At 37.4% G+C, this 12,027-nt stretch overlaps 3 protein-coding genes across 15 annotated transcripts in view; all 3 read left to right on the top strand.

Moving 5' to 3' along the window:
• The window catches only part of prom1a (prominin 1a), a 90,005-nt gene extending 84,674 nt beyond the window's left edge, over positions 1–5,331 (top strand). For 10 of the 13 annotated variants that reach the window (XR_003221488.1, XR_003221491.1, XR_003221490.1 and 7 more), the window contains 2 exons: positions 750–782; positions 2,189–5,331. The gene's annotated coding sequence lies outside the window, so the exon portion shown is untranslated. The remainder of the gene's footprint in view (positions 1–749; positions 783–2,188) is intronic. The other 3 variants (XR_003221484.1, XM_025910048.1, XM_025910054.1) reach the window with 1 other exon arrangement.
• A 1,461-nt stretch (positions 5,332–6,792) lies between these two features.
• On the top strand, positions 6,793–8,276 carry fgfbp2a (fibroblast growth factor binding protein 2a). Its single transcript, XM_005467239.4, has 2 exons — positions 6,793–7,634; positions 7,836–8,276. The coding sequence occupies exon 1, from the start codon at positions 6,991–6,993 to the stop codon at positions 7,624–7,626; it is 636 nt and encodes a 211-aa protein (XP_005467296.1). The 5' UTR covers positions 6,793–6,990; the 3' UTR covers positions 7,627–7,634; positions 7,836–8,276.
• Positions 8,277–8,683: 407 nt separating this feature from the next.
• fgfbp1a (fibroblast growth factor binding protein 1a) lies at positions 8,684–10,495 on the top strand. Its single transcript, XM_003443349.4, has 2 exons — positions 8,684–9,144; positions 9,831–10,495. Exon 2 carries the CDS (start codon positions 9,850–9,852, stop codon positions 10,483–10,485), a length of 636 nt encoding a protein of 211 aa, XP_003443397.1. The 5' UTR covers positions 8,684–9,144; positions 9,831–9,849; the 3' UTR covers positions 10,486–10,495.
• The last annotated feature ends 1,532 nt before the right edge of the window (positions 10,496–12,027 follow it).

The following is a 12,027-nucleotide window of genomic DNA, read 5'->3' as shown; positions in this document are numbered from 1 at the left end:
TTACATCTACACACTTTGTAATGGCAGTGTTGTTTTTTTGGACTGTATTGTACTGAATTGGTCCTAATTGAGTACTTGTGTCATGGAAAAGCAGAACAAATACAGAGAAAAGCTGTAATAGTTGAAAACTAGCTGATGCAGTTTTTACAGTGATGTAAACTGCCAGCTGGGTAATGGCTAACATGACCATAAGCTGCTGGTAAGACTGTGGCAGTTAAAGTCCTAGATGTAATGAATTGCACAATTAATTGTTATTTTCTTAATTTATTCAGTTTTATTTTATTTCTGAGAAAAACCTTTTTTTTCAACAGTTGCAGGCTTTTTTTATTTTGAAATAAATATTCCTATTTTTTTAAATATTATTCTCACAGTTGCAGAACTAAAAAGGACCTGCTTTTATTCTCATTTTAAATTTGGTGCATGATCATGATATCTTGCAGTTTAGTTGCAATTCATTAAATATCAAATTTTCTCCAGAATCATTCTAAATTCAACAACAGGGAAAATGCTTTAATCTCAGTGGAAAGCAGGTTTCATGCAAGTATTGTATCCACAAAAGGCACGGTGTAGTCTTTAAAAATATTCTCAGGAGTATGACAGACTGTTTTCTTATGTCTTTTGCTTCACAAAGCAGCCAAAGCTCCATAAATCTCATTCAAGAAATGAAGTATGTTTTAAATAATTTACTTCATTTTTTAAAAAAAAACCCCAAAATCTTAATTTTTTTTCTCTAACATTTGTCTTCCCAGTGCCCTCGAAAACTGGAACTGAAATACGTCATAGTAGGTTTGCCTTTTTACCATTTTTTACATTTTAAATTGAATCCACAGCGGCTTTATCAGCAGAATGAGTTTCGATTCCCGGATCAATAGTTGGTAATAAAATAGTTCAGTACTGTTGCTGTTAAAGTGACAATTTAACAAGCAGCTTACACTCTGCAAATCCAATCTTCCCCAAAGGAAGTGGGAAAGTTTGCAAAATGAGTAGTTATAGCAACTTGGCAGCTCACCACTATCAAGATAACAAATTCTTTTGGGCCTGGGTAATTTTTACATCTCATTTATTTATTTATTTTTAAAATGTTGATTTGTGCTATGTGGTGCAATGAATCTGTGTAGCTTCTTTACACTTTAAAAAGAATTATCATTTTAAAAAGGACAGTGGTTGAGAAGAATGTGCACCAATCATCCGTAAGATTTAAACCACTTATCATCACAGTGGCATCTGTCAAAAGGTGGGATATATTAGGTATCAACTGAACTATTAGTACTTGAAGTTGATGTCTTGAAAGCAGCAAAAATGAGCTGGCAATGCAGTGGTAGCAGTCTGATCAGATTGCACTACTACTGCTGGGATTGCAAATTGTTCTAAAGGAAACCCTGACAATGACGCTAAAGCTGCAGGTTGATAGCCACCCTGCTCATTAGGCTACATAAATGAGGATGGACGTTTAATGATAAAGACAAAGACCCAATTTGGTGTTTCTGCAGAATTATGTGAACAAAATCTATATTGCATCAGATCTGTTTTTCTGTAAGGTAGCACTTTGCTCAGCTCCAAATCTGGACAAATGCCAGTACTCACTACTACAGTACTCACAATATTCTTAGAATTTGTTGTTAGGCAAGTTGCATTTGGCAGCTTCTTTGACATTGTATTGATTAGTTTCTAGTCCACTCTGACCAAACAGTCAACTCCTTGACCCTGACACCTACAACTAATATCATCCTTGGAGTTCTGCCCAGATAATCCAGGATCTCACTCTCAAAGGAGTTTTCTTACACCTGCCCTACCATAAAAACCTGATAAATAAAAGAGGTTGTACTTTTATCTGAGGTGTCGTCCATCTGTGCAGAGGACAACTGAAGCTCTGTTAGAGTGATTTTCAGTCATCTCCTTGACCAGAGAACTGCTTGTTCTTTCACACAGTTTGGGCATATATCTTAACCCTACTTAAAGATTTAAAAATAGGCTTATACCTGTGATCTGATCTGTGTCTGTATGTCTGAATACCTTTTGAAATACTTTCTTAAACATGTTTCAGTACAGTAAAGTACATTATAGTAACATGTGCAAAACGTGATTGTGTCTACATGCTTTGTGAACTAACTTTATCAAGCGTCACATCCACCAGGTGTTTTTTGGGGTTGACTAACTAGAGCATGTTCTTTTCTCCTCTGTTTTTAAGCTTTTAATTTCCTAAATCCTTGGACCAGATGAGGCTCAGTGAAAGCTGGTTTCCTCACAACAAAAGAACCCATGTCCTGCAGGCGTTATCTTCAGCGATGAACCGAACCTGCTCGGCCTTCAGTACGGTTACAGCCTGCAGGATATCAAACTCTTCTCCCCTCAGCATCAATCTGAGCCAGGCTTGTTCTGCATTTTTTGTAAAGGACTGCTTTGTCTGCGTTTACATTTGTTCAGATATGAAACAAAGCAGAAAAACATTCAGTGACAGGACATGACATTAACTGTGATGCTTGTTCATTTTAATGTGCTTCTTTGTGCTTACGAAAACAAAAGCTGGAAGGTCAGACGAAGGTAACTGCAAGCAGAGGACTCTTTATTTTTCCTTCTCCTGCTTCCTGCATTTAAAAAGGGATGTGACACTTTCAACTCAAACTAGTGGCAGTGTGTCATTACATCTGAGATGAATGCAAATTAACCACAACAGCCTGTTAAAAAGTGTTGAATAGTACACATACTTTTTTAAGTGCAGCATGTGTGAAGTGGTGGATCTGTGTTATCTTCATGATTGAGAATTTGAGTAAAGTGGTAAAATAGAGGTTAGGGGGTATTCTACAAAAAAAATAGTCTCTTTAAAATGTTTACAATATCACAGGAACGTTTATCTTCGCTGGTTTGATGCGCATTACAAAAGACTGGTTGCCTTTGTATGGAGTTTGAGAGCTGCTACTTTTTAAAAGAGGAAATCTGCCATCAGCTAATCTTACACTGCTGAAAATCAACAATCTGGGAGTTATTTTTGTGGTAAAGATCCAAACTGTGCTCTTTTTCCTAGAATACCTATCTTCCCTTACCCTGTGTCATCCACATCTACAGGTGGCAATTCTCTACATTTTTCCAGAATGCCTTTTAAACAAGTCATTTGTATCCAGTAGGGATGTAAAATTACTTTATTTCAAAGAGATGAAATGAAATGTAACAAATTGATTCTGTAATGCTTTCTACTGTGACGATGATGTCCGTAGTATGTTTTGCTCATGCATTATCATCCCAGGGTGTCAAACACAGACATTCTGTCTGTGGCTGCTGGCCCCTTTGATCCGTGCGAGGTGTTCTGTGGTGTTAATATGGAGATGCACTGACTGTAATATTTGACAGTGAGAGACAAAGATATTAATCTTATGTGGGAGGCAAGGTGGTGATGATGTAAAGTACAGGTTTTTCAGTGTTTGTGTTTCATGTCCATTTTGTTGTCATTTTACGTTCACCTTCACTGGGTGCTTGGTCGGGTTTATGCACGAGAACTAGCTGGTTATTTTTAGGAAAAGATGGCTGTTTTGATTCAAATATTCCCCTCAACAACGCTGCAACTTGAAAAATGATATTAATTGAACTCTTGTAATTAAGAGTCCATATAGCAACACTTGTCTCACTATTAGCCGGTGCGTCTCAGTACTAACGTCCTACATTCAAAATGTGCATCTCACACAAAATGACTGTATTTGATGCCCTGGGAATAAGATTGCTCCAGTTCAAATTCTGAATACATTTTAAACTATTAGATTCCAATTTTTAATCTTTTAGGTTTTAAATGTTTCCTGATGTGTCAATGAAACCTCATAGATTAGGTAAGCTGGTTTTTAATGGTACTATGGGGGCAGAAATGTTGGGGCTAACCCCCCACCTCCTCAGCCCTTGTTTTGATAATCATTTCTGGATATCTCAGGTATACAAGAACCTTGAGGAAGTCTCACCCCCAAATAGCATGCTACTGATGTGGACAGACCTGTAACACCACAAAACAAAACCACACCAGTTTTTTCAACAGTGTAAGCTTTTTTTAGGTGGATTTTCCCTTTAAATCATATACTAAATTCAAAACGCAAACAGACAAATGTCTGGCTTTTAGGTTCCCTGTGTGACAGATTGAGTCCTTGTCACAAGGTTTGTTGAGTTCACTAACATAATATTTTTATTATGATTTGTTTTTTCATAGTGGTGATACTTTTACAGTGGAGAATAATTCTCAAGCCAAATCTTTCTTTCTTTCTTTTTTTTTAAAAACTGTAGCTCTCAGGTCTTTAGGGGTCTATCAACTATGTGCTTATTTTGTTCCTCTGCTTTATATAAACCCACAGTAGCTATGGATACATTTAAAAGCTATGAAAAAAGTGAATGTATTCAAGAGCTATTTTCTTTTTATTTCACATTGCTTGATATGGAAGTTGAGAAATATGCTGAAATCTATGTGTAACGCAACGGGCAAACACATCCAGTTGTCCCACTCTCTTTGCCCTTATGTTTACAGGTTAGATTTGCAGCTGCTGTTAGCAGAGTAATGATGGCGAAAAAAATTAGACAATCCATGATTGGGAATAGTGAGTGCTATCAATCAAGAGTAGAAAAATAAGCATGCTTCATGTTTTGCACAGCATGGTGTTGATGCACACTGCGGAAAAAATGTCCATCTTAACACTGAAACATATATTTTTGTTAACATAGCACAGTTGTTCTTTAAAGTACCACACAATCACTAATTTAGGGGTAAATAAAAGTTATTATGATAAGTATATTTGTCTCTAACATTGGCATCAATGATTTAGCGTCAGAAATAGGAATGAAATATCCAGTTTATTTATCTTATTTCAATATTTTTATTTCCATAGCTCTGTCATTGTAAACCAGGGCTAAGTGATGATGAGAAAAGAAATACTCTGTATAGATAAACCTAAATTATGATGTAGTAATAGAATATTTGCAGTGTAGGAAACTCCCAGCATCAAGATGAAGTTTCTGAATTATATTGAACTTTAAACACAGACTGGCTTCTACTGAGTCACTGATATTCTTTTTTATTTTGAGACACATTTCTTGTTAAAATGGACATTTTTGAAGTATCCGTGTGCTCACAGGACTATCATTGGGTTTCTGCGAAAGTTTGGATGTGAGAGAAAAATGTTTGAATTTACTAAGTGCTTACGCTAGATATCCTGTATGCTAACCCTGGATGGATCAGATACAGCGGTAACTGGTTTGAACTGTGATGCTCCAAAGTTGGGCACTGATGGAGCCACTGAAGAGTAGGTTTATATGATGTGATGGAAAGAAAGTGTATAAATTGTGAATAAAGTTTTAAAATCCAAAGTTTGCATTTCAGTGACATTTTTCTTTTATGGTCTGTGTTTTGAATGAGCCATACAGTTTGGTTTAACATGTTTTAAATGGGCAAATATAGTTCACAACAATTTCATTTTTTTTCTTTATTTGGTTTTCTAACAAACAAAGAAAAAAACTTAAAAAGGAAAACAGTTTAACGCAGGAGTGCACATTCTTATGTGGTGCTGCCACTGTTATGTTACTGGTCAGCTATTTCTATAGGAGGTTATCATCTTCCATAAGCATTTGTTTGTTCCTCTGGTTGGAGGTTTTCTGAGACATCAAATAGTTCGGTATATGAATAACCACCGCCACTACAACCGCATAGCAGCCCTACTTCTAAAAAGGCTTGTGTAGAGAGAGATGAGCACAAAACAACATAAAAACAGAAGCAGCAGCTCAGAGAAACCCTCTTCAATGTGTTTACATCAGATCAAACGCTGTGCCGGGCAGAATACTTCAGACATTGTGTTAAAATATACACAGCGCAACTATAAAGAACACAATGGAAAATTTTTCAGGAAACACAAAAGGCATTTTTTCATTGTTTGCAGCACCACTGACGAGTATCGCTCTGCCACATGTAATTTGCAGGTGTTACTCCATTTCCTAAATAAATAGATTTTGTTTATTTGGTTATGTTTTGGTTTTTTTGCACAATTAATGAAAAAAAATAATGATGTTTCCTTTTTCTTACAGTGTAGTGAGCTCCCTGGCCACCATACTTTAGCCTTTAGAGGACAAAATTGAGCTCTGATCACTTTCATTATGCACAGTGGGCAGCCCACATATTATGCTTTTACAAGTGTGTAATATTTCAGGGAAATGGAAACATTCACAGGGAAGGGTAGTGAATATTTTAAGAAGAAACTCTGCTAATATTGTCTTTGGCACCAACCGGCACTGCAGGCTGAAGAGCTTCAACTCATTGTGCATCTAGAAACTGAGACAAATTACTGATGGAAAATTCACAACTGAATACAATTTTTAGCTATTCTAAAATTGTGGTCTAAAGGCAAATCAATGATATATTGTTTCTTAGCCCCAAAACACTAAAACCCTGGAAGTTATACTGCCTGTATAGATTCTTTGAGTACCATGTCTCGTTCTTCTATCACTGACAAAACTCTCAATGCAGATACAGATGGACCCTGAAAATAAAGCCTGTTAAAGTCACTCATAATACACTTTATGACCAATATTTGAGTGGCTTCTCATATTTCTCTTTATACTTTAGATCTTTTAGGGAAATAATAGGTTCCACTACATCATTAAGAGCTCTTACGGTTTTCTACAGCAAGCAAGACATTTTAAGTCTGCATTCTGCAAAGAACTAATAAGAACAAGTGAAACTAAGATGTTTTTCCATGAGGTAAATTTAACATGACTGAGAAGTGGTTACATGCATGAGAGGATGTACTGTTTTTTTAACATAACACCTACGTGTGTCAACCTCGTTTTGCACGTAGCGCTTTCCTTTTTCTGGCAGCTGTAACTGGTAAGGCCACTCTCCTCCTCCCATGGAGCTGGCCTCTTTTAGTCTACTGGAGGTTTTTTTGGAACCCAAATTCCTTCTTTGCTTGGCCAATAAAAAGCAGGAGGGACGCTCATTTCCAGTAGTTTCACATTTAGCACCCATTGGAAACCATGTGGGCCCAGACCGCTGCTCTGCTGCTCGCCTGCTGCTTCTGGCCAGCTGAAGCTCAGACTAAAAGGGGTCAAAGCATCTGGGATCCACCTATCAAATTCAACACCAAGGCTAAAGACTCATGCACCATGATTGTCACCGGTCAAGGGGAATTCACGAGGCTGAGACTGGCATGCCAGAGGAACAAGCGCTCTTACTGGTGTGACTACATGGGCAAGCCTCAGACCTGCACCCCTTACAACAAAAATCCTCGACACTATTTCGTGCAGATGATGTGGAACCTGAGAAAGCTGGACAATGCCTGCCAGGCACCAAAACAGATTAAACCTCACATGTGCAGGAAGGCAACTGATGACTCTCAGATGGTCTTCTCATCATCGCCATTCTCCCAGTCACGAGCAGAGGCTTCTTCTAGGAAAGTAGCAAGACCTCAACGTCGGCCTAGACCAACAAGACAAGCTGACGCAAAATCCATTCAAGAGCCACAACAAGAAAAGACCACTCAGGAAACTAGTACTCAACCACCACCAACAACAACACCTGTTGAGAGCAACGCTAAAAGAATGGCTCGGCAGAATTGCTGGAGGTCGCTGCAGGGCATCTGCTCGTTCTTCATTGGTTTGTTTCGTAATTAACCAGAAAGGTGAGCAGCAGTATTGGGCCTGTTTGTTAACATGAAAAACTTTTTTTTATATTCATTTATAACTAATCTAGAATGAGGCTATTAAATTAAGTTAGATTACAGCATTTTCTTTTTTTTCTTTTTTCTTTTTTTTTTTGCTACTCTTTATTATATTGCTTATATATATTCCACCTTGCACGTTCTTATGTGTTATATTCACAGCTTTTAACTTCTAATGAAGATAACTTGACGTCTGGCTCAAGCAGCCCTTGGAGGAAAATTCCAAACGAGGAGTTTGTTAGCCTGTTGTAGAACTATAACACCCTCTTCAGGGCAAGCTGTGGTATTACAGTGACTTTCAAGTACTTCTCTCACTCAAACCAACATTTATCAGCCTCCATTAAGAGCCAAGCTGGAAGAACTTAAAGGTCTCACTTGACTATGTAATTACAAATGTTTTGCATGAACAGCCTGTACTGAATGATACTGCTTTAACATGTAATGTATGTTTATTATGTTTATTACTTGTATATTATCTGTTTGCATCACTCGATATTACCTTCAGAATTGTTCGGGGATAGTCTTATTTTGCTCTGGTTTTCCATGCTGGTGTATTTGTCCCAAAAAAATGTATAACGAATGTGAAAATGTTTTATTAAATAAACATTTTCAATCTCTTTGTGCTGATTAATTTCATTTCATTAACATTCCTGATTAAAAATATTAGATAATAAAACTGCAAGCAGAAGTATTTGGGTTATTGGGTTGTCTAGGGTATCGTAGTGTGCAGTTGAATATTTTTAAGCCATAAGACTCGCCTGCTGTTCCGTATATGGCCATTAGGTGTTTGGTGCTTTGAGACCAAGTTCAATCAATCAGCAGTTTTCTCCTGCAGAAACATCTGGTTCCTTTCAAGATATTCAAAGCCATTTCATCTCTGGCACGGTGTACTTACAGATGGCCTTGTGAAGGTCTTTTAAGACTCAAGGTTATTTGCATTTGTTTAAATTATGAACTTAGATCATTCTAAAGCAGGTGGAACTTGAAGCAGAAAATCTGGAACAACAGATAACTTTTAGTTTTGAGAGCTTAACATAAGCCTTGCAAGTGCTCATGATTATTCAGGTCCATAGAAGCTGCAAACAAGTTTAACAATTATATCAGTTGTGGGTTGATGAAGTTTTGGTTCTAAATTGACAGTGTTTATAAAAAGTTTTTATTATGTATGAGGGTAATTTCATTTTCTATCAGCCATGTAATTTTAAACGTCTTTTTCCCCCTCACACAGTTTAGTTTGATGACACAGGTACCAGGTTCAAAGTATCCCTAATCTATTCTAGAACTCAATAAACTTTATAAGCTCTTCAGTCATGCTGTGTGTGTGTGAGGGTGTGTGAGTGTGAGCGTGTGAGTGCAAGTGTATATATTTGAAGGGGAGGGCTGATTATGTGGCAGCATATTGCAATCTGCAAGTAAGGGCAACACTCTCATGTGTGAGGACTGCAAACCGAAGTTTCTCTAAAAACTTCAGGTAAGGAAAAGCACCACAACTTAAGCTGCACCCTAATCTGGCAATAATATTTGGGGTGTGCTACTTACATCAGTGTAGTATATATGTAATGTGCTCACAGTTAAGTTTTTGTAAAATGCATTCTGTGAAATCCTTGTGGCTAGGTTCAATATTTATAAAATACCTGTTAAACACATTGTCTTCAGCTCTATTTCCAATATTTACTAGGCTGTATTCTGTTTATAACTGTTGTAGTTATACTGTAGGTGATATAGTTGCATAACTGCATAATTAAGGGATAATTGCACCATCACAATTGTAATATTTACATTTTTATTTTTTAATCAGTATTTAAATCTGTGCCTCTTTTTAACCATTTTTAAACCTCTTCCTTTCTTATAGTCAAATTAAAAGTTGCATGTGCTCCATGTTTTTTCAAAATTTCGTTTATGGAATAATTTTTAGATTGCATCTTTGCATTTTTCTCTTTTTTTTTTTCCTTCCAAATACCTCTTTGACTTGAAATTGTCTTGAATGTACTGTACAAAAAATGCTGTTGTGTGCTGTCTAAATCCAAAACTATTCCCACAACATTCAGTTTCCACTTGAAATGTTGGTTTAACGGGGGATTAATATGTGTCTTTCTCCAAAGGGAAATGAAAGGGTTTTAAGGTCAAATATCTAAATCTGATTTAATCCTTTGGCAGGTTGTGTTCTACTGATTTCATGGCTCTCCTCACAAACGTCACTATCATCCTGGTCCTGGCTTGTATTTCCCATCAGGTGATGTTGGGTAGCTGCCAGAAGAGCGGTGGACGGAGGGGACGAGGCATGGACAAAGGACAGCACAAGGATAGGTCAGGAGCAAAAGTGGGCCGCCAAACAAAGTCTGCCTCTGCACAGCTCATGAGAGGCAAAGTGGTCACCAGAGACAAGTTAGAATGTGCCTGGGTTGCAACAGGTGACGATATCGTCATTCTCAGCATCGCGTGCAAAAAGGAGGACAGGAGCTTCAGCTGCGAGTATACTGCCAGACCAACTGCTTGTCCTGAGTATGCCTCAAATGTTAAACTTTACTGGAAGCAGATCGGTAGGGAGCTGAAGAAGCTAAACAGTCTCTGCCAGGACAGCAGTGCTTTTGTCAGGGCAGGTATGTGCAGAAGAGCTGCCAGAGAGGCTCATTTCAGACTGAATGTAACACAGAGGGTGAAGACTTCTCCACTGTATACCCCAACTTCTCCAGTCAAAGCTGTCAAATCCTGTCAAGCTGATAACAGGAAGAGAGCAGAGGAGTTCTGCAACAACCCCTGGTCAAGTGTTTGCACATTTCTATTTACTATGGTGCAGGATTATGATTGCTGATACAGAAAAACTGGAATTAGTTCAGATTTTCTGCAGTCACATACAGTAAATACTTGTCCCATAGATTCTTCATATAGATGCTTACTACTCAACAAAAACATACTGAATGAACAGTTTTTGCTCTATCGCTTTTGGAGAAACTTGTGTAAGCGTTCAAGCCTATTGAGACAGAGATAAAATGTAGAATATTAGTTTCTCGATTTTCATTTCTTTTCCTGTAACTTGTAATTTCACTTGGGTATTTTTTTTCTATTATAGCCATATTGAAATTACCTCTCCTTCTCAATATAAAATGCCTACTTAAATAAAAAAATACTCTGTAAAATAATGTCAAACCCATTTTCTGTCTCTCCCAAATGTGCACAGTCTTGCCTGTAGGCTTTTCATGGGAGGTTAAATGTTTGAGAATGTCTGGTATTGACATAGCAATTTAAGCCAGAGGGAGTGTGATTTCTAGAAAACCTCAGCCTGCATACCTTGGCAACGAGAGGCCTGTGAAGCCACAATCACTGTGTGAAACCTCATTTGTTCATCTTGCATAATCAAGGGATACCAGTATCTAAATGGACAAAATAAAACAGAAATAATATTTTGCAGGTTAAACTGAAGACTTTAGCATTATTTTTGGCACTTATGATCAGTAGAAGTTCGCATACTTTCATAATCATTTCTGTGAAATTACATTAGCTTGAATTAAGTTTGCATACCGTACTGGTACATACTGTAAAAATCTTACTATTTGCTTCGGAAAAGCTGTACTGGAATATGAGCTAATATTTCTAATATTACTGTATTAATGAGCTGTATAAACTAACTAATGAAGTACATTCCTGGGTAATTTGATTTACTTTCTTTTTCTGTCAAGATTTACTTGATAATGGAGAGGTTACCAGTTAAAATTATTAAAATAAAAACTTGCAGAACAATTAAAGTTGTACTACAAGGAAACTGTAGTTGATCGCGCCTATCCCAGCTGCCAGAGGGTGAGAGACAGGGTACACCCTGGACAGGTCGTCAGTTTGAATTTAACCAACTTGATTTTATTATAATTTTATATATCACCTAAAACTTTTTCACACTGGAAGATAAAGCCTCTGCTATATTAGAGAAAAATCAGATGACCTGATAGTTCTGTGTGAGAAAGCACTTGGTGACAGTGGGAAGTGGTAATGAACCTCCAGCTGGGCCAAGCTCAGGGACAGGGAGCCATCTGCTACACTTGGTTGGGAGGTGATGTCATAGAGAAGACAGAAAAAAGTGGTACTGAGAATCCATGAACAACAAACTAGGAGAAAGTAAATAAAACTTAAGGGGAATAGTTCTGTAAAGATACACACTGACTGTTTATGTTCTAGGAATCCCAGATAAATCTATTCCCAAAAGTTCCATTGTTAATATTTTCCAATCATACACAGTTCTGTGAAAGCCAGAAAGAACATTCTTCAGCCAGAGCTGGAAGACATGTTGCCATTTTAGACAGTGGAATGACTCTGCCTTTTGTGATCACTTAGTCTTCATCTCCTGCTGAAACGTAATGGTTTG

The sequence above is a fragment of the Oreochromis niloticus genome, linkage group LG2, assembly GCF_001858045.2.
Source record: "Oreochromis niloticus isolate F11D_XX linkage group LG2, O_niloticus_UMD_NMBU, whole genome shotgun sequence".
NCBI lineage: Eukaryota > Metazoa > Chordata > Actinopteri > Cichliformes > Cichlidae > Oreochromis > Oreochromis niloticus.
This window is presented reverse-complemented; position numbering and strand designations above follow the sequence as displayed.

What these genes read in the sequence shown, in the direction of transcription:
- fgfbp2a (XM_005467239.4), top strand. Translation starts at nt 6,991, where the DNA reads ATGTGGGCCCAGACCGCTGCTCTGCTGCTCGCCTGCTGCTTCTGGCCA.
- fgfbp1a (XM_003443349.4), top strand. Translation starts at nt 9,850, where the DNA reads ATGGCTCTCCTCACAAACGTCACTATCATCCTGGTCCTGGCTTGTATT.